Genomic DNA, 22,413 nt, shown 5'->3' on the forward strand with positions numbered 1-22,413 from the left:
CTCTATGTCGAATGCCTCTAATTCCATGGCGGTATTTCGACAACATGTAGAGGAAAGTCATCATGATTTGGTCAACTTGTTGACTCAACAAATGACTACAATTCTAAATCCTATGATGGCTGATCACGAATTAAAATTCGAATGTCTTGCAAGGCAAGTTGAACGGATTGCTCGAATCATTGATTATGATGAAGGTGGAAGGCATGATGTCAGGGGGAATAATGAGGGATTCAAAAGTATATTTCAAAATGAAGACAATGTTTTAAATAGAGAGAATCCTCAGATAATTCCCTGTGGTCAAAATGCAGATGATGTTCTAGCCCGATTACGTGCTAATCATGGTGGTGAACGTTATCAAGTCACGATGATTGTAGAAGATGTACTCAATTGAGTTGGTTTGAATGTTGGGTTTATGAACCGACCCCATTTTGTGTTTGCTTTTCCTCAAGTTGTTCAAATGATTGAAGTGCCAAGAGGGGTGAAAAATCTAAAAATAATTACAAAATTTGCAGGGGAAATGGGAGAGTCAACTACTGAACATGTCACTCGATATTTGGTCGAGATTGGGAATCTAGCTAATGATGAGAATTTGAAAATAAAGTTTTTTCCTTCTTCATTAAGGAAGAATGCATTTACTTGGTTTTCGAATCTCAGACCAAATTCGATAACGACGTGGAATCAGTTGAAAACTGCTTTTCATGCTCAATTTTACCGAGGGGAGTTGAATGTAGCAGTTACTGATCTAGTTGCTTTGAAACGAGAAGATGGTGAAACCATTGATGATTATATAATACATTTCAAAAATTCTAGAAGTAGATGTTATGTGTCATTACCTGAGAGTGAAGTAGTGAAAATAGAAGTTATGGGGTTAGGATTCTATATGCGTCAAAAACTGCTTAATGTACATGTACCTGACTTAGCCCATTTGGCTGAAAGGGTTCGTCAGGTCGAACTTATGAAGAAGGAAAATGAGAAATATAAGAATGAACAAAGGTTAAAGAGTAAATCTTTTACTCGAAAGGAAAAGGTTGCTTATGTGGCCATGGATTCTTCGGAAGAGGAGTTCGATTTCGAGGCGGAAGTTGATTTGGCTGAACTTAAGAAGGGTCCTCCATATGTTTGTTCTTTACTTAAAAAGCTCCCTAGTAATGAAAAGTCGAATGATTCAAAACTAAAGAGTGGAAAGAAATATAGTTTTGATATCTCAAAATCTGATCAGATTTTTGATGTATTGCTTAAAGATAAACAGTTAATTCTGCCTGAGGGTGGAACTTTACTTTCGGTGAAAGATTTAAAAGGGAAACTTTGTTGTAAATTTCACCAAGCAACCACTCATTCGACTAACAGTTGTGTTCGTTTCAGGGACTTGATACAGGAGACCATTATGGAAGGACGTTTGAAGTTTGATGATGGGAAGAAAGAGATGAAAGTTGATGCTGATCCTTTCGATGTTGAGGCCGATTTTGTTGAACCATATTTTGGAGTAAATATGGTTGGAATGTATTATGATTTTGATGTGGCTCTAGGTGATTTCGAGTCACAAGTCTGATCTGTATACCCTGGTGTAGGGGATGGATTATTGGAGTTCCTTATATAGCAAAAACTTAAAGATCGGGACGTATCTTTGTGTCTTCGATGCAATGTTGTGTTTGATGCTGAAGTTGTAGCAATTTTCGAGAAAGAGAGGATGAAAAAGGACTTGGCTCATAGAGAGGAGCAAGCTCGTCAAAAGCAACCAATTAGACGAGTGGAGGGACAAAGTTCCAAGGCTCCTTAGCAGAATGCTGTCGCACCAATGAGCCGTTCTCAGGCTATAGGAGTTCAATGGATTCGAAATTGTCAATAATTTCAGAGTCGAGATGCCCAATACCGACGGAACCCACAGTGAGGACATTGGGGTTCTCCTCGAGGTCAATATCCTTACCACCGTGGTCGAGCCAGAGGGTATTCAAGGGGTAGAGGAAGTTAGGATCAACCACAAAATAAGAAAACTAATTCTGGTAAAGGCAAGGGGGCAACGCCTTCGGTACACTCTCAAATAGTTTTTCCCTCTGATGGGGAAACATGCCCAAGGGGTATTCCTTCCCCTGCGAAGTTGGATAAAGGCAAGGCGATAGCTCATACTCCAGGAGATGACAAAGACAAGGATGTCGACTTGGATGAAGAGTATTTCGAAGAGAGAGATGATGAAATGGTTGGAAGTGTTTCAATTATTCCAACTGAATACTTGGGTGAGTATGAAGGCGACCCTGAAGAAGATTACGACATAGATGCTGAAGAAGCTTTTTCTTTCATCCGATATGAGGATGAACCAGGGTATTTTCTGAGGCCTTCTGAAAAACAAAAATCTCATCTTCGCCCACTTCATATTACTACTACTTAAGTGGAATTAAAGTAAATAAAGTTTTAATTGATGGTGGAGCAGCAATAAGTCTCTTAACGGAGAGAATGCTGATGAAAGTTGGTAAGCATCCTGATGATTTGGTTCCCACTAACATTGCTGTAACAGACTTTAGTGGTATTTTTACTCCTGCAAAAGGTCTGGTTACCTTGGGGGTGAAAGTGGGGTCTTCTGAGCGAAACACTATTTTTGTGATGATGCCTTTGAGGACAAGTTATAATGCTTTACTGGGTCGGGACTGGATTCACGGTCATGGAGTTGTACCATCTACTATGCATCAGAGTGTCCTCCTTTGGACAAAAGATGGAAAGCCTGAAATTGTTAAGGCTGATTCGAATTTGTATGTCGAACATCTACATGTCGATTTTAGGGTATATAGTCCGAAATTGAAGCCTTTAAATATTGACAGTATGTTAAATTCTTACAATTGTGAGGGCTGCTATTTGTCTTCAGAAGGCCTGACGGTGAAACTGTGCCATCCACACCTCACTGTGCCCCCAATTGGTTGGGATTGTTCGTCTTAGAATGGATTCGAGATGTTGTTCGATGGAACATGCCCAAGATGTCTCAGATTACCTAGTAATTGTAAATAATTATATAAGTAATTTCCCTTCAGTAGAGAATAAAATTGGTTCTTCTGATGAAGTTGAATCATTTAGGAACGTAATTTCTTCTTTTAGTAGCGACAATTCGATGTCTTCAATCGAATTTAGTCATGGTTTAAGTTTTTATTCATTATGTAATTCAAATGATATTATTAGTCAAAATGCTAATAAAATAGCAGAAGTTCATTGTATCGAAAATGAAGCTGTTGTTAATCTAGCAAATGATCAAGTTCATTCTATTCCTAATGAATCTGTTGATTTCTTTTTTGATTGCATCTGTGATTTAGAACCTTTGGGTTTTGAAAAATATTCGGTAAAAGATGAGGATCACTTAAAAGGATTTAAATCCCAAGATCCCTTAGAGAAAATTAATTTGGGATCTGTTGATGATGTTTGAATTACTTATATCTGTAAAGATCTTGCGGATCCTTTTCAAATTGAACTTTTCCATCTTTTACATGAATTTAAAGATTGTTTTTCTTGGTATTATCATGAGATGCCGGTCTCAATCGTTCTCTCGTAGAACATCGATTAGCATTAAAATCGAATGCTCGACCTGTGAAGCAAACTCCTCGACGTTTTGCTCCAGAAATCAATCAAAAGATTAAGAAAGAAATAGAACGGTTGATTAAAGTAAAATTTATTCATACCGCATGTTATCATGAATGGGTTTCGAATATTGTTCCTGTGATGAAGAAAAATGGAAAATTAAGGGTGTGTATTGATTTTAGAGATTTGAATAATGCCACCCCGAAAGATGAATATTTCATGCCCATAGCATATATGTTAATCAATTCTGTAACAGGGAACGACAGTTTAAGTTTTATAGACGGTTTTTCAGGATATAACCAAATCTTCATTGCGGAAGATGATGTGTCCAAAACTGCTTTCCGTTGTCCCGGAGCATTAGGCACTTATGAGTGGGTAGTTATGCCTTTTGGTTTAAAAAATACTAGTGCAACTTACCAACATGCAATGAATGCCATATTCCATCAGTATATTGGGAGATTTATGAAGGTATATATTGATGATGTCATGGTTAAGTCAAATTCAGTGAATCAACACATTGATCACTTAAGAAAGGCATTTATAACTATGCGGAAAAAGGGATTAAAAATGAATCCTTTAAAATGCGCCTTTGGTGTGTCGGCAGGAAACTTCCTAGGTGTTGTTGTTCACAAAAAAGGGATTGCAATCGATAAGAGTAAAGCTGATACAATTTTGGCATTGTCTTCTCCTAAATCGGAAAAAGAAGTGCAATCGTTCTTGGAGAAAGTAAATTATCTTTGAAGGTTTATTTTGAATCTTTCTGATCGAACTTGAGTATTTTTACCTTCAGTAAAACTAAAAAATGATTCACAGTTTGAATGGAAACATGAGCATTAACAGACATTCGAATCGATAAAGTCTTATTTATCTAAGGCTCCAATAATGGCGAATGTTCGCCCATATGAGTCCTTGAAATTGTACATTGCAGCATCTACAAACACAATTGGGTGTATGTTAGCCCAAGATGATGAGAATGGACATGAACGGGCGATTTATTACCTTATTCGAGTTTTGACCGATATCGAGGCAAGGTATTCCCCAGTAGAAAGATTGTGTTTATCCTTATACTATGCATGCATGAAATTAAAGTGTTATATGGTAGCTAAACCTGTCAAAGTTGTTGCACAAACTGATCTTGTCAAGTACATGTTGAGTTTTCCAATGTTACGAGGTTGTTCGGGAAAATGGATGTTAGCTTTGCCAGAATTTGATTTGCAGTATGTCCCTGTGATGAGCGGATAATTTATACGCTTTTTGGCATTATTTTTAGTATGTTTTTAGTAGGATCTAGTTACTTTTAGGGATGTTTTTATTAGTTTTTATGTTGAATTCACATTTCTGGACTTTACTATGAGTTTGTGTATTTTTCTGTGATTTTAGGTATTTTCTGACTGAAATTGAGGGACTTGAGCAAAAATCAGATTCAGAGGTTGAAGAAGGACTACTGATGCTGTTGGATTCTGACCTCCCTGCACTCAAAGTGGATTTTCTGGAGCTACAGAACTCAAAATGGCGCGCTTCCAATTGGTTGGAAAGTAGACATCCAGAGCTTTCCAGCAATATATAATAGTCCATACTTTGGCCGCGTTTAGACGATGCAAAAGGGCGTTGAACGCCAGTTTTATGCTGCAGTCTGGAGTTAAACGCCAGAAACACGTCACGAACCAGAGTTGAATGCCAAAAACACGTTACAACTTGGCGTTCAACTCCAGAAGAAGCCTCTGCACGTGTAAACCTCAAGCTCAGCCCAAGCACACACCAAGTGGGCCCCGGAAGTGGATTTATGCATCAATTACTTACTTCTGTAAATCCTAGTAACTAGTTTAGTATAAATAGGACTTTTTTACTATTGTATTGGACATCTTATGATTTTTTAGTTCATCTTTGGATCATATTGATCACATATGGGGGGGGGGGGCTGGCCATTCGGCCATGCCTGAACCTTTCACTTATGTATTTTTCAACGGTAGAGTTTCTGCACTCCATAGATTAAGGTGTGGAGCTCTGCTATTCCTCATGATTTAACGCAAAGTACTACTGTTTTATATTCAATTCAACTTATTTCGCTTCTAAGATATCTATTCGTACCCAAGAACATGATGAATGTGATGATATGTGACGCTCATCATCATTCTCACTTATGAACGCGTGCCTGACAAACACTTCCGTTCTACATGCAAACAAGCTAGAATGAATATCTCTTGGATATCTAATACAGGGGACCGAGTCCGAGTTATTAGTATCTTCGTGGTATAAGTTAGAACCCATGGATGGCCATTCCTGAGATCCGGAAAGTCTAAACCTTGTCTGTGGTATTCCGAGCAGGATCTGGGAAGGGATGGCTGTGACGAACTTCAAACTCGCGAGTGCTGGGCGTAGTGACAGACGCAAAAAGGAGGGTGAATCCTATTCCAGCATGATCGAGAACCTCCAGATGATTAGCCATGCCGTGACAGAGTATTTGGACCATTTTCACAGAGAGGATGGGATGTAGCCATTGACAACGGTGATGCCCTTACAGAAAGCTTGCCATGGAAAGGAGTAGGACTTGTTGGATGAAGACAGCAGGAAAGCAGAGGTTCAGAGGAACAAAAGCATCTCTATATGCTTATTTGAAATTCTCACCAATGAATTACATAAGTATTTCTATCTTTATTTTCTGTTTATTTATTATTATTATTCGAAAACTCCATAACCATTTGATATCTGCCTGACTGAGATTTACAAGATGACCATAGCTTACTTCATACCAACAATCTCCGTGGGATCGACCCTTACTCACGTAAGGTTTTATTACTTGGACGACCCAGTGCACTTGCTGGTTAGTTGTGCGAAGTTGTGAAGTTATGTTTGGACCATGGTATTGTACACCAGTTTGTTGGCGCCATTGCCAGGGAGAGAACGAACAATAAATTTTACAACCTCAGAGTAACAATTTCGCATACCACCCAGCAAAAGCTATGAAAGGCCAGGTTATTGCAGATTTTTTAGTTGATAACTTGAATAATTTGAATGGATAGGGGGCAAATGTACTCGACGTTAAAGTCGATTATTGGAAGTTATATTTTGATAGATCGAAGCACAAGGATGGTGCAGGGGTAGGAATTCTCATTGTGTCACTAGAAGGAATCCCATCAGAATTTTTGTTCGAGCTAAAGTATCCTTTCTCGAATAATATGGCAGAATATGAGGCTTTGATTTTAGGCTTGGAAATCTTAATTGGGAAAGGTGCTTTGGAAGTCCAGATCTTAGGGAATTCTCAATTGGTCTTGAAACAATTGTCAAAGGAGTTCAAGTGTAACAATGAGACGTTGCAGAAATATTTTGCAACGGCTTGGGAATTGTTAACTTCTTTTCGAAAAGTCTCACTGGTCTATATCCCAAGGATCCAGAATGAAATTTCTAATGAGTTGGCCCAGATTGCTTCAAGGTATAGGATAGGCGCAGAAACATTAAAAAAGTTGGCAAATATCCGCCAAATATTGGTGCCTATGGATGAAAGAGATGTTTATGTGTGGATAATTGGGAAGATAATGATTGGAGGAAACCCATTGCTGTGTATTTAAAGAATCCTAGCATTCGAGTCGATAGAAAGATAAAATTGCGAGCAATGAATTTTGTCTTTTATGGCTGATGAGTTGTAGAAGAAAGGAATCGAAGGGAGTCTTTCGAGATGTCTAAGTCAAGATGATAAAGACAATGCTGTAGGAGAAGTCCATAAAGGCATATGTGGTGCTCATCAGGTTGGGATGAAAATGACATGGGTACTATATCGAAATCATGTCTATTGGCCCTCCATGATCAAATATTATATCAAATACGCAAAGGCGTGTCAAAAATGTCAAAGGCATGGGTCGATACAACAGATCCCAGCGTCTGAGTTGCATTCGATTATTAAGCCATGGCTGTTTAGAGGTTGGACTCTGGATCTAATTGGATTGATTCACCCCCCTTTATCGAAACATCATAAATTTATTCTGGTAGCAATTGATTATTTTACAAAGTGGGTCGAAACAGTTCCTTTAATAGAAGTTGAGCAAAATGAAATAATAATTTTATTGAGGAACATTGATGAGCGGATAATTTATATGCTTTTTGGCATTATTTTTAGGTAGTTTTTAGTATGATTTAGTTAGTTTTTACTATGTTTTTATTAGTTTTTATGAAAAGTTCATATTTCTGGACTTTACTATGAGTTTGTATGTCTTTCTATGATTTCAAGTATTTTCTGGCTGAAATTGAGGGACCTGAGCAAAAATCTGATTCAGAGGATGAAAAAGGACTGCAAATGCTGTTGGATTCTGACCTTCCTGCACTCGAAATGGATTTTATGGAGTTACAGAAACCTAATTGGCACTCTCTCAATTGGGTTAGAAAGTAGACATCCAGAGCTTTCCAGCAATATATAATAGTCCATACTTTGCCCGAGTTTTGATGACGCAAACTGGCATTGAAACGCCAACTTCCTACCCTATTCTGAAGTTAAACGCCAGAAACAGGTTACAAACCAGAGTTAAACGCCACAAATAGGCTGCAACCTGGCGTTTAACTCTAAGAGAAGCCTCTGCACATGTAAAACTCAATGCTCAGCCCAAGCACACACCAAGTGGGCCCCGGAAGTGGATTTCTGCACTATCTGCACTTAGTTAGTTATTTTCTGTAACCCTAGCTACTAGTTTAGTATAAAAATAACTTTTAGAGACTTACTATGTACATCGTGACATTTTCACATTTTACATTGTATCTCTATGGAATGAGTCTCTAAAATCTATGATTGGGGGTGAGGAGCTCTGCTGTGTCTCGATAAATTAATGCAATTACTTCTATTTTCTATTCAACACGATCGTTTCTGTTGTAAGATATTTACTCGTACTTAACCATGAAGAATGTGATGATCCGTGACACTCATCATCATTCTCAACCTATGAATGCGTGCCTAACAACCACTTATGTTCTATCTGTAATAGCTTGAGTGTATATCTCTTGGGTTCCTGGTCCAGGAGTTTGATTGTCTCTCCTGACAACAGAGCGTTCAAATCCATGAATCCAGAGTCTTCGTGGTAAAAGCTAGAATCAATTGGCAGCATTTCTGAGATCCGGAATGTCTAAACCTTGTCTGTGGTATTCTGAGTAGGATCTGTGAAGAGATGACTGTGACGAGCTTCAAACTCACAAGTATTGGGCGTAGTGATAGACGCAAAAGGATCAATGGATCTTATTCCAAAACAAGTGAGAACCAACAGATGATTAGCCATGTACATGGACCTTTTTCACTGAGAGGACGGATGGTAGCCATTGACAACGGTGATCCACCAACATACAGCTTACCATGGAAGGAGCCTTGCGTGCATGAAGAAGAAGATGGAAGGAAAGCAGAGACTCAGAAGACAAAGCATCTCCAAAACCTCAATTTGTTCTCAATTACTGCATAACAAGTATTTATTTGATGCTCTTTTACTTTTTACTATTGAAATTAAGCATTATCATTGATTTCCTGACTAAGAATTACAAGATAACCATAGCTTGTTTCAAGTCGGCAATCTCCGTGGGATCGACCCTTACTCACGTAAGGTATTACTTGGACGGCCCAGTGCACTTGCTGGTTAGTGGCACCGGAGTTGTGAAAAGTGTGATTCACAATTTTGTGCACCAAGTTTTTGGCGCCGTTGCCGGGGATTGTTCGAGTTTGGACAACTGACGGTTTATTTTGTTGCTTAGATTAGGAAAATTTTTCTTTTTGGTTTAGAGTCTTCTATTATTGTTTTTGGTTGAAACTTTTTTTTAAAATCCTTATTTTCTCTTTTTAAATTTTTCTAAAATTTTTAAAACTAATAATTGAGTTTTTCTGTTTGAGTTTAGTTTCATATTTTAAGTTTGGTGTCAATTGCATGATTTTATTTTTCTTTCAATTTTTTTTCGAATTATTAGTGCTCAGAATATAAAATTTTTTTAAGTTTGGTGTCCTTTGTGTTTCTGTTTTCTTAAAAATTTTTCAAAAGTTGTTCTGAGCGTTCATAGTGATATTCAAAGTTTTCCTGTTTGTTTTCTTTGTTTTGATCTAAAAATTTAAGTTTGGTGTCATTTTTACTGTTTTTCTCTTTCTTCATTAAATTAAAAAATATCTTTTCTCTTTATTTTAATTAATTTTTGAATTTTCCTTTAAAAATTCAGATTTTTATTTTAAAACTTTTTATTCTATCTTATCTTAGTTTTGAAATTTTAAAATTCAAAATCTTTTTCAAAAATCATATCCAAAGTTGTTCAAATCTTCTTAATTAAGTAATTATTTTAGTTTCCAATTTTTTTTTCTCTTAGTTTTCAAAATTTATATTTTAATTTCTAATTATTTTATTTTATCTTATTATTTTTTATTTATTTTTAATTATTCGGTTTGTTTCTACTCAAATAAAATAAAAACAAAAATATATTTTATTTGCAATTCATATCAATTCCCTTTTATCCATCATGGACCTAAATGGAAATGAACAGTCCAGGAGGACTCTAAGGTCATATGCTAACCCCATTACTGCTGCATATGGGAGTAGCATCTGTATACCTCCCATCAAGGCAAGCAGCTTTGAGCTAAATCCTCAGCTCATTGTCACGGTACAGCAAAATTGCCAGTATTTCGGTCTTCCACAGGAAAAACCTACTGAGTTTCTGGCACAGTTCTTGCAAATTGCTGACACAGTGCGTGACAAAGAGGTAGATCAGGATGTATACAAGCTGTTACTGTTTCCATTTGCTGTAAAAGATCAAGCTAAGAGGTGGTTAAATAACCAACCCACAACAAGCATAAGAACATGGAAACAGTTATCAGACAAATTCCTGAATCAATATTTCCCTCCAAAAAGGATGACACAGCTAAGGCTGGACATCCAAGGCTTTAAACAAGAGGATGATAAATCCCTTTATAACGCCTGGGAGAGGTACAGAGGGATGCTAAGGAAATGCCCCTTTGAAATATTTTTAGAGTGGGTGCAATTAGACATCTTCTACTATGGGCTTACAGAAAAAGCTCAGATATCTCTAGACCACTCAGCTGGTGGATCTATACACATGAGAAAGACTATTGAAGAGGCTCAAGAGCTTATTGATATAGTTACTAGAAATCAACATCTGTACATAAGTAATGAGTCCTCCATGAAAGAAGAAGCTAAGGCAGTATCAACTGACTTTAGTCCTCAGGAATAAGTTGCTGAACTCAATCAGCAACTATCTTCTATAACAAGGCAGTTAGCAGAATTTAAGGAGATGTTACAAGAAACCAAAATTGCTAACAAGGATATGGAATCACAATTGAATCAGAAAAAATAGCAGTTATCAAAATAGATAACAGAGGAGTGCCAAACAGTTCAATTAAGAAGTGGAAAAACATTAAATATCTCAACTCAAGGCAGCAGAAAGCAAAGAAAGGAACAGCTAACAGAGGATGAGTAACCTGCTACCCAAAATCCCTCTGAGGAGAGTAAGAGCCCAGAAAGGAATAAGTTTGGCGTTCAAACGCCAAAAAAGGGTGAAAAACTGGCGTTAAACTCCCAATCCATGTCCAGTTCTGGCGTTCAAATGCCAGAAAAGGGCAGGAATCTAGCATTAAATGCCCAATCCACGTCCAGTCCTGGCGTTCAAACGCCAATGAGGGATCAGACACCTGCAAGTGCTGATAATAACTCCCTCAAGAAGGCCTCTCAACCTGCCTCTGTAGGGAATAAACCTGCAGCAACTAAGGTTGAAGAATATAAAGCCAAAATACCTTATCCTCAGAAACTCTGCCAAGCGGAACAGGATAAATAATTTGCCGGCTTTGCAGACCATCTCAGGACTTTTGAAATAAAGATTTTGTTTGCAGAGGCACTTGAGCAAATACCCTCTTATGCTAAGTTCATGAAAGAGATCTTAAGTCATAACAAAGATTGGAGAGAAACAGAAAAAGTTTTTCTCACTGAAGAATGCAGTGTAGTCATTCTAACAAGCTTACCAGAAAAGCTTAAGGATCCCGGAAGCTTTATGATACCATGCACATTAGAGGGTACTTGTACCAAGACAGCTCTATGTTACCTTGGGGCAAGTATCAATCTGATCCCTGCATCCACTATCAGAAAGCTTGGCTTGACTGAAGAGGTCAAACCAACCCGGATATGTCTTTAACTTGCTGATGGCTCCATTAAATATCCATCAGGCATAATTGAGGACATGATTGTCAAGGTTGGGCCATTTGCCTTTCCCACTGACTTTGTAGTGCTGGAGATGGAGGAGCACAAGAGTGCAACTCTCATTCTAGGAAGACCCTTCCTAGCAACTGAATGAACCCTCATTGATGTCCAAAAGGGGAAGTGACCTTAAGAGTTAATGAGGATGAGTTCAGGCTGAATGCTGTTGAGGCAATGAAGCATCCAAATACATCAAAAGACTGCATGCGTGTTGATATTATTGATTCCCTGGTAGAGGAGATCAACATGGCTGAGAGTCTCGAATCAGAGCTAGAAGACATCTTTAAAGATGTTCAGCCTGATCTGGAAGAATCAGAGGAAATAAAAGAGCCTCTGAAAATTTCTCAGGAAGAGGAGAAACCTCCTAAACCCGAGCTCAAACCACTACCACCATCCCTGAAATATGCATTTTTGAGAGGATGTGACACTTTTTCGGTGATCATAAGCTCTGCTTTAAATCCACAGGAAGAGAAAGCACTACTTCAAGTGCTAAGGACACACAAGGCAGCTCTTGGGTAGTCCATAAGTGATCTTAAGGACATCAGCCCAGCAAGATGCATGCACAAGATCCTATTGGAGGACGATGCTAAGCCAGTGGTTCAACCACAGAGGCGGCTAAATCTAACCATGAAGGAGGTGGTGCAGAAAGAGGTCACCAAGTTACTGGAGGCTGGGATTATTTATCCTATTTCTAATAGCCCCTGGGTGAGACCTGTCCAAGTTGTCCCTAAGAAGGGAGACATGATAGTGGTTTCTAATGAAAAGAATGAACTGGTTCCTACAAGAACAGTTACAGGGTGGCGTATGTGTGTTGAGTACAGAAGGCTCAATACAGCCTCCAGGAAGGATCACTTTCCTTTACCATTCATAGACCAGATGCTAGAGAGACTAGCAAGCCATAAATATTACTGCTTTTTGGATGGCTACTTAGGTTATAACCAAATTGAAATAGATCCTCAGGACCAAGAGAAAACAGCATTCACATGTCCTTCTGGAGTGTTTGCCTACAGAAAGATGCCTTTTGGTCTGTGCAATGCACCTGCAAACTTTCAGAGGTGCATGCTCTCTATCTTCTCTGATATGGTAGAGAAATTTTTGGAAGTCTTCATGGATGACTTTTCAGTATTTGGAGACTCATTCAGCTCCTACCTTGACCATTTAGCCCTTGTTCTGAAAAGATGCCAAGAGACCAACCTAGTTTTAAACTGGGAAAAATGTCACTTTATGGTGACTGAAGGAATTGTCTTTGGGCATAAAATTTCAAACAAGGGAATAGAGGTGGATCAAGCTAAAGTGGAAGTAATTGAAAAATTACCACCACCAGCCAATGTTAAGGCAATCAAAAGCTTTCTGGGGCATGCAGGATTCTATAGGAGGTTTATAAAGGATTTTTCAAAAATTACAAAACCTCTGAGCAATCTACTAGCTGCTGACATGCCATTTGTGTTTGACACAGAGTGTCTGCAGGCGTTTGAAACTCTGAAAGCTAAGCTGGCAGTTATTTCTGCACCAGACTGGACATTACCATTCGAACTAATGTGTAATGCCAGTGACCATGCCATTGGTGCAGTATTGGGACAGAGGCATAACAAGCTTCTGCATGTCATTTATTACGCTAGCCATGTTTTAATGATGCACAGAAAAATTACACAACCACAGGAAAGGAGTTACTTGCAGTGGTCTATGCCATTGACAAGTTTAGATCATACTTAGTAGGATCAAACGTGATTGTTTACACTGACCATGCTGCTCTTAAATATCTACTCACAAAATAGGATTCAAAACCCAGGCTCATAAGATGGGTGTTGCTTCTACAAGAGTTTGATATAGAAATAAGAGACAGAAAAGGGACAGAAAACTAAGTGGCTGATCATCTGTCCCGGATAGAACCAGTAGAAGGGGCGTCCTCCCCTTCTATTGAGATCTCTGAAACCTTTTCGGATGAGCAATTGTTTGCCATTCAGGAAACACCATGGTTTGCAGACATTGCAAACTATAAAGCTGCAAGATTCATACCCAAGGAGTACAGCAGGCAACAAACAAAAAAATTAATTAATGATGCAAAGTACTACTTGTGGGATGAACCATATCTCTTTAAGAGATGTGCATACAGAATAATCCGTAGATGTGTGCCCAAGGAAGAGGCACAGAAGATCTTATGGTATTGCCATGGATCACAATATGGAGGCCATTTCGGAGGTGAGCGAATAGCCACCAAGGTTCTCCATTGTGGCTTCTACTGGCCTACTTTCTATAGAGACTCCCGAGAGTTCGTACGTAACTGTGACAGTTGCCAGAGAGCTGGTAATCTGCGTCATGGTTACGCCATGCCTCAATAGTGGATCTTGGAGATTGAGTTGTTTGATGTATGGGGTATTGACTTCATGGGGCCTTTCCCACCATCATACTCAAACACGTATATTCTGGTGGTAGTAGACTATGTATCTAAATGGGTAGAGGCAATTGCAACACCCACTAATGATACTAATACAGTGCTGAAGTTCCTCCATAAACATATCTTCAATAGGTTTGGTGTCCCTAGAGCACTAATCAGTGATGGGGGCACTCATTTCTGCAATAAACAGCTTTACTCTGCTATAGTCCAGTATGGAATTAGCCACAAGGTAGTAACTCCATATTATCCACAGACAAATGGGCAAGCTGAAGTCTCTAGAGAACTAAAAAGAATCCTGGAACGGACTGTAATTGCCCGTAGAAGGGATTGGGCAAAAAGCTTGGATGATGCTCTGTGGGCATACAGAACAACATTTAAGACTCCTATAGGAACCTCTCCATACCAGCTTGTGTATGGCAAAGCCTGTCATCTGCCCGTGGAACTGGAGCATAAGGCCTACTGGGCAACCAGATTCCTAAACCAGGATGTTAAGTTAGCTGGAGAGAAGAGATTACTCCAGCTAAACGAGCTAGAGGAATTCAGACTCAATGCTTTCGAAAATGCAAAAATTTACAAGGAGAAAGTAAAAAGGTGGCATGATAAGAAACTGTCATCTAGAGTCTTTGAACCAAGACAAAAGGTTCTGCTGTTTAACTCTAGGCTTAGATTATTTCCCGGGAAACTGAAATCCCGGTGGAGGGGACTATATGTGATTACAAGTGTGTCACCATATGGCTATGTGGAGCTTCAAGACATTGATTCTGAGAAGAAGTTCATTGTTAATGGACAGAGAGTCAAGCATTATCTTGAAGGCAATTTTGAGTAAGAATGCTCAAAGCTGAGACTAGATTAAAAGCTCAGTAAGGTCCAGCTAAAGACAATAAAGAAGCGCTTATTGGGAGGCAACCCAATTTTTACTTATCTATGTTAATTTTTTGTTTTTCATTTTTATTTTATGTTTTCTTTAGGATGATGATCATGTGGAGTCACAAAAATCAAAGCAAAACAAAAAACAGCATTAAAAACAGCTCACCCTGGAGGAAGAGCTTACTGGCGTTTAAACGCCAGTAAGAAGCATCAGACTGGCGTTTAACGCCAGAAAGAAGCATCAAGCTGGCGTTAAACGCCAGAAACAAGCTATAGTCTGGCGTTTAACGCCAGAAACAAGCACCAACTTGGCGTTAAATGCCAATAAAGGGAGAAAAGCTAGCGCTAAACGCCAGAAACAAGTAGCAACCTGGTGTTTAACGCTAGGATTGCACTCTATGGGCGTTTTTGCACGCCTAAATGGAGCAGGGATGATAAGTCCTTGACCCCTCAGGATCTGTAGACCCACAGGATCCCCACCTACCCCACCTCTCCCTCTCTCTCTCTCTCTCTCCTACCTTTTCATAACACTCTTTCCCAAATACCCTTCACCAATCACCTCCCCCTACCCCTATATAAACCCCTCACCACTCCTTCATTTTCACACATTACAACCACTACTTCTACCCCTTGGCCGAATCACATATCTCCCTCCATCTCCTCTATTTTTTTCTTCTTCTACTACTTTCTTTCTTCTTTTGCTCGAGGACGAGCAAACCTTTTAAGTTTGGTGTGGTAAAAGCATTGCTTTTTGTTTTTCCATAACCATTAATGGCACCAAAGGCCGGAGAAACCTCTAGAAAGAGGAAAGGAAAGACAATTGCTTCCACATCCGAGTCATGGGAGATGGAGAGATTCATCTCACAAATCCATCACTAAGAAAAGGATGGAGCAAACAAGAGAGCCCACTCATGGACCTCAACAAGAGCATGAAGAAATTCCTCATCATGAAATCCCTGAGATGCCTCAAGGGATGCACTTTCTTCCACAAAACTATTGGGAGCAAATTAACACCTCTCTAGGAGAATTAAGTTCCAACATGGGACAACTAAGGGTGGAGCACCAAGAGCATTCTATCCTCCTCCATGAAATTCGAGAAGATCAAAGAGCTATAAGGGAGGAGCAACAAAGGAAAGGAAGAGACATTGAGGAGATAAAGCACTCCATAAGATCTTCAAGAGGAAGAACTAGCCGCCATCACTAAGGTGGACCCGTTCTTTAATTTCCTTGTTCTTTATTTTTCTGTTTTTCATTTACTATGCTCTATGTTTATTCATGTTTGTGTCTTTATTACATGATCATTAGTGTTCAAGTGTCTATGTCTTAAAGCTATGAATGTCCTATGAATCCATCACCTTTCTTAAATGAAAAATTCTTTAATTACAAAAGAACAAGAAGTACATGAATTTCGAATTCATCCTTGAGATTAGTTTAATTATTTTGATGTGGTGACAATACTTTCTGCTTTCTGAATGAATGCTTGAACAGTGCATATGTCTTTTGAATTTGTTGTTTATGAATGTTAAAATTGTTGGCTCTTGAAAGAATAACGAAAAAAGAGAAATGTTATTGATAATGTAAAAAATCATAAAATTGATTCTTGAAGCAAGAAAAAGCAGTGAAGAACAAAGCTTGCGAAAAAAAATAAAAAAAATAAAAGAAAGAAAAAGGAAAAGCAAGCAGAAAAAGCCAATAGCTCTTTAAACCAAAAGGCAAGAGCAAAAAGCCAGTAACCCTTTAAACCAAAAGGCAAGGGTAATAAAAAGGATCCAAGGCTTTGAGCATTAATGGATAGGATGGCCCAAAGGAATAAAATCCCAGCCTAAGCGGCTAAACCAAGCTGTCCCTAACCATGTGCTTGTGGCGTGAAGGTGTCAAGTGAAAAGCTTGAGACTGAGCGGTTAAAGTCGTGATCCAAAGAAAAAAGAGTGTGCTTAAGTACCCTGGACACCTCTAATTGGAGACTCTAGCAAAGCTGAGTCACAATCTGAAAAGGTTCACCCAGTTATGTGTCTGTGGCATTTATGTATCCGGTGGTAATACTTGAAAACAAAGTGCTTAGGGCCACGGCCAAGACTCATAAAGTAGCTGTATTCAAGAATCAACATACTGAACTAGGAGAATCAATAACACTATCTGGATTCAGAGTTCCTATAGATGCCAACCATTCTGAACTTCAAAGGATAAAGTGAGATGCCAAAACTGTTCAGAGGCAAAAAGCTACTAGTCCCGCTCATCTAATTGGAGCTAAGTTTCATTGATAATTTGGAATTTATAGTATATTCTCTTCTTTTTATCCTATTTTATTTTCAGTTTCTTGGGGACAAGCAAAAATTTAAGTTTGGTGTTGTGATGAGCGGATAATTTATACACTTTTTGGCATTGTTTTTAGGTAGTTTTTAGTATGATTTAGTTAGTTTTTACTATGTTTTTATTATTTTTTATTCAAAATTTACATTTATGGACTTTACTATGAGTTTGTGTATTTTTTTGTGATTTCAGGTATTTTCTGGCTGAAATTGAGGGACCTAAGCAAAAATCTGATTCAGAGGCTGAAAAAGGACTGCAAATGCTGTTGGATTCTGACCTCCCTGCACTCGAAATGGATTTTCTGGAGCTATAGAAACCCAATTGGCGCCCTCTTAATTGCTTTGAAAAGTAGACATCCAGGGCTTTCCAACAATATATAATAGTCCATACTTTGCCCGAGTTTTGACGACGCAAACTGGCGTTCAAGGGCCAACTTCCTGCCCTATTCTGAAGTTAAATGCCAGAAACAGGTTACAAACCAGAGTTAAACGCCACAAACAGGCTGCAACATGGCGTTTAACTCCAAGAGAAGTCTCTACACGTGTAAAGCTCAAAGCTCAGCCCAAGCACACACCAAGTCGGTCCCGAAAGTGGATTTCTACACTATCTGCACTTAGTTACTTATTTTCTGTAACCCTAGCTACTAGTTTAGTATAAAAACAACTTTTAGAGACTTACTATGTACATCATGACATTTTCACGTTTTACATTGTATCTCTACGACATGAGTCTCTAAACTCCATGATTGGGGGTGAGGAGCTCTGCTGTGTCTCGATGAATTAATGCAATTACTTCTATTTTCTATTCAACACGCTTATTTCTGTTCTAAGATATTCACTCGTACTTAACCATGAAGAATGTGATGATCCGTGACACTCATCATCATTCTCAACCTATGAACGCGTGCCTGACAACCACTTACGTTCTATCTGTAATAGCTTGAGTGTATATCTCTTGGGTTCCTGGTTCAGGAGTTTGATTGCCTCTCCTGACAACAGAGCATTCAAATCCATGAATCCAGAGTCTTCGTAGTAAAAGCTAGAATCAATTGGCAGCATTCCTAAGATTCGGAACGTCTAAACCTTGTCTGTGGTATTCTGAGTAGGATCTGGGATGGGATGATTGTGACGAGCTTCAAACTCACAAGTATTGGGCGTAGGGACAGACGCAAAAGGATCAATGGATCTTATTCCAACACAAGTGAGAACCGACAGATGATTAGCCATGTACATAGACATTTTTCACTGAGAGGATGGATGGTAGCCATTGATAACGGTGATCCACCAACATACAGCTTGCCATGGAAGGAGCCTCGCGTGCGTGAAGAAGAAGATGGAAGGAAAGCAGAGACTCAGAAGACAAAGCATCTCCAAAACCTCAATCTGTTCTCAATTATTGCATAACAAGTATTTATTTGATGCTCTTTTACTTTTCACTATTGAAATTAAGAATTATCATTGATTTCCTGACTAAGAATTACAAGATAACCATAGCTTGTTTCAAACCGGCGATCTCCATGGGATCGACCCTTACTCACGTAAGGTATTACTTGGACGACCCAGTGCACTTGCTAGTTAGTGGCACCAGAGTTGTGAAAAGTGTGATTCACAATTTCGTGCACCAAACATATAATCCATCGATTTGGAATTCCTCAAACATTAAGTACTGACCAAGGGACTATGTTTACTGGTCAGCGAATCAAAAATTTTACAGCTTCGAGGAATATTAATATGGTTACTTCAACCCCTTATTATGTATAAGCCAATGGCCAAGTTGAGGCAGCAAATAAAGTTCTAATTAGTTTGATCAAAAAACAAATCGGAAGTAGACCCCGAACTTGGCATGAAACTTTAAGTCAAGTACTGTGGGCTTATCGAAATTCACCAAGGGGATCAACAGGTACTTCACCTTATAAATTAGTATATGGCCATGATGTAGTGCTACCATTGGAAATCAATCTTAACACTTTAAGAGTGTCAAAGCAAGATGATTTTCTAGTCGATGATTATTGGAATGCAATGTTTGATGAGTTGAAAGAGTTAGACTCGGAGCATATTTTGGCGCTTGAAAACATGATTCGGCAAAAAGAAAATGTTGCCCGAAATTACAACTGTCGAGTAAAAGAAAAATGCTTCAATATAGGTGAGTTGGTTTCAAAGTTATTTTGCCAATGGAAAAGAAATCGAGAATTCTTGGCAAATGGTCTCATACTTGGGAAGGGCCTTTCCAAGTAATTGGATTATATTTCGGAAACGCCTATCGATTCAGAGATATCAAATCTGGATATGTAATTAATTCAATAAATGGAAAGTATTTAAAGGCATATCATTGCTTGTTAATTCAAAATTGAAATGCATAAGTCTGTGATAAACCCAATTTAGGGTTTATCCGGTATAGATTTTGAGGATTTTATTAATGATCTCTCACACTTATTCATATAAAAATACATGATTTTGTGTTCCTTTCCCAATTTTGCCTCATGGATGAAAACATGCTTCTTTCGCATTGAATTAGATATATTTTAATCCTCCTCTATTACCATTCGATACCGTGATCCGTGCATTAAGTGATTTCAGAGCTTATAGGGCTGGGATGGCTTGGAGGAGAGGATGGAAGCATGCATAAAAGGGAAGAAACATGGAGAAATTAGAGTTTTGGAACTTGGGCATGGACGCGCACGCGCACTGTACGCGTACCCGTGGATCCGCATCCTCAGAGCCGGCGCGATGGAGCCGAAGTGAGAAGCTGGTGCGCTTATATGGCTGGGCCAAAAATCCTCGAACGCGCGCGCGCACTGCGCCAGCGCGTGGATAGAAAAAAGCCCCAGGGACGCGTACACGTGCTGTGCACGTACGCGCCGATGGCCGCACGTGATTTTTTAAGGAGAAAACGTGACCAACAATTTCAGGCAGTTGCAGACCCTGTTTTGGGGTAGAGTTCTGGTGGGAAGAGCATAAGAAGACCAAGGATTAGGGGGATTGAGATAATTAGACATTTTTAGATATTTTGAGGAGTTAGTTACATTTTCTTTTAGAGAGAGAAACTCCAACTTCTCTCTAGAATTTTACTCTCTCCATTGCAATTCTCCTTTGATTTCTTGGTGAGATCCATTGCTAATTCACTTTTGCTTTGATACAAGTTGTAGATCTACTCTTCTTCTACTCTCAATTAGTGCTCTTTTGATTCATTCACTTGGACTTTAGGTTTGTGACGTTGTTACTTTGAATTTTGATTAATGAATTGAGAAATTTCATTCAATTACTTGATTGTTGATGATTGCTTGAATTAGATAGATTTAATTCAATTCCTATCTCTCAATTTCATCATGTCTCCTATGATTGCCCACCAATTGTTTGTGAAAATGACAACCCTAGCTATGGAGTAGATTTCTCTTACTTGGCTTATGGATTGAATTATTGGAGACACTTGAGTAGTGGATGTCAATTGTTGATTAGGAATTGAGAATTGCTAATTGACTTGGAGTGCACTAAAGCTAAACTTCCCTAGGGTTAGACTAGGACTTGTGACTCAAGTTAGTTTCTTCCTCTTGACTTTCCTCCATTATTAGGGGGTTAACTAAGTGGAGCAATAGTCAATTGTTATCACAATTGAAGGAAACTACAATGATGGAACTTCCAATACTCACCCTTAGCCAAGACCTTTATCTTAATCAATTGTTGTTTACCTTTGTTAGCTTGAATTCTTGCACCAACTCTCAAAACCACAAAAGACTTCCTAATCAATAATGTGCATTCTAAGGCAATTCCTAGGGAGGACGACACGGGACTAATACTCTCGGTCATAGATTTTAGAATTGTTTGATGCGATATTTGCGTGTCGGTTAGACTATACTCACGATTGGCTTCATTGCTAATTTCTATACCGGCATAAGAATTTCATTCATCAAAATGGCGCCGTTGCTGGGGAATTGCACATGAGTGCCATGTTGTTGATTAGTGTAGATATGTGAATATGTACATACTTGTATTTTGCTTAATTGTTTGTGTTAGTTTGCATTTTGCTTGAATCTTGTCATGAGCTCACTATCTCTCTCTTTGAATGACGTGCTCTTTACCCGATCCGAGCTTAGCTAGATTTGATCAGGAAATAGAAAGAAATTTACTTCATCTTAGACAAGCTCGGAGATGGTTGGCCTTTGGAGGTGGTGAAAAGGTTCCTAACAATTCACCTACCATATCCGAAGTTGATTCCGAATCGTCATTTGAAGAAGGCACGGTTTATTCTTCAATAGACACCACTAATAACTCTTCTATTGATCTAGGAACGGACATCATGGCCGCCCCAAGACGAGTCACTCTCAAAGAAGCCGGTGCTCCGCATTTTTTCCTTCAACCGACTCACATCTGGCATCCAGACTTGAATGCTAATTTTGAGTTTAAAATAGCTTTAATCAATCTTCTTCCTGATGCCAGGGCATTTTGGCTAGTTTTACTGACCTTTTCTTTACTGTTTTTAAGGTAGTTTCATGCATTTTCTTAGAAAATAAGCTAGTTTTGGGTAGATATTCACTTACATCTTAATTCAAGCATACATTGTGCAATTTACATGATTTCATGAGAATTTTGCATGAATTATATGACAAATTAGAGGATGCATGTCTCATGATTTGGATTAGAACTTTGATGCACTTTATTGCTTGATTTCAGGACAAAGGAAGCAAGGAAGAACCACGTTAGTAGCCACGTTAGTCCCACTAACGTGACCTCTAACGTGGAATGGGTGCTAACTTGCAAAGTTAATGAGAAAGGTAATCGCCAATAACGCCCTCGAAGCCATCATAAGCCCACGTTAAGAGTCACGTTAATTAAGTTAACGTGAACTCTAATGTGGAAGAAGACAACAAGGCCAACGTTAGTGACACTATCCTTTGTCACTAACATTGGACCAAGCTCATAATTGGCCACGTTAGTTGCCACGTTAACTTAGTTAACGTGGACTCTAACGTTAAGAAACAAAAGAGAAGCCAACGTTAGTGACATTCACCTTTGTTACTAACGTTGGCCAAGCCTCCATAAGCCACGTTAACTCCCACGTTGCTAACGTGGAGAGAGCAAT

The 22,413-nt window shown here is 38.8% G+C and overlaps 2 protein-coding genes across 2 annotated transcripts; both read left to right on the forward strand.

Moving 5' to 3' along the window:
• The first annotated feature begins 517 nt into the window (after positions 1 to 517).
• LOC148571801 (uncharacterized) lies at positions 518 to 1,549 on the forward strand. The gene has a single exon (XM_088507321.1). The coding sequence runs from the start codon at positions 518 to 520 to the stop codon at positions 1,547 to 1,549; it is 1,032 nt and encodes a 343-aa protein (XP_088363447.1).
• Positions 1,550 to 4,437: 2,888 nt separating this feature from the next.
• On the forward strand, positions 4,438 to 7,121 carry LOC110269489 (uncharacterized). The gene is made up of 2 exons (XM_021117353.1): positions 4,438 to 4,782; positions 6,576 to 7,121. The coding sequence occupies exons 1-2, from the start codon at positions 4,438 to 4,440 to the stop codon at positions 7,119 to 7,121; spliced, it is 891 nt and encodes a 296-aa protein (XP_020973012.1).
• Positions 7,122 to 22,413: the final 15,292 nt, after the last annotated feature.

This window comes from Arachis ipaensis, chromosome B3 (genome assembly GCF_059453495.1).
Source record: "Arachis ipaensis isolate K30076 ecotype BB chromosome B3, ASM5945349v1, whole genome shotgun sequence".
Classification (NCBI taxonomy): Eukaryota; Viridiplantae; Streptophyta; class Magnoliopsida; order Fabales; family Fabaceae; genus Arachis; species Arachis ipaensis.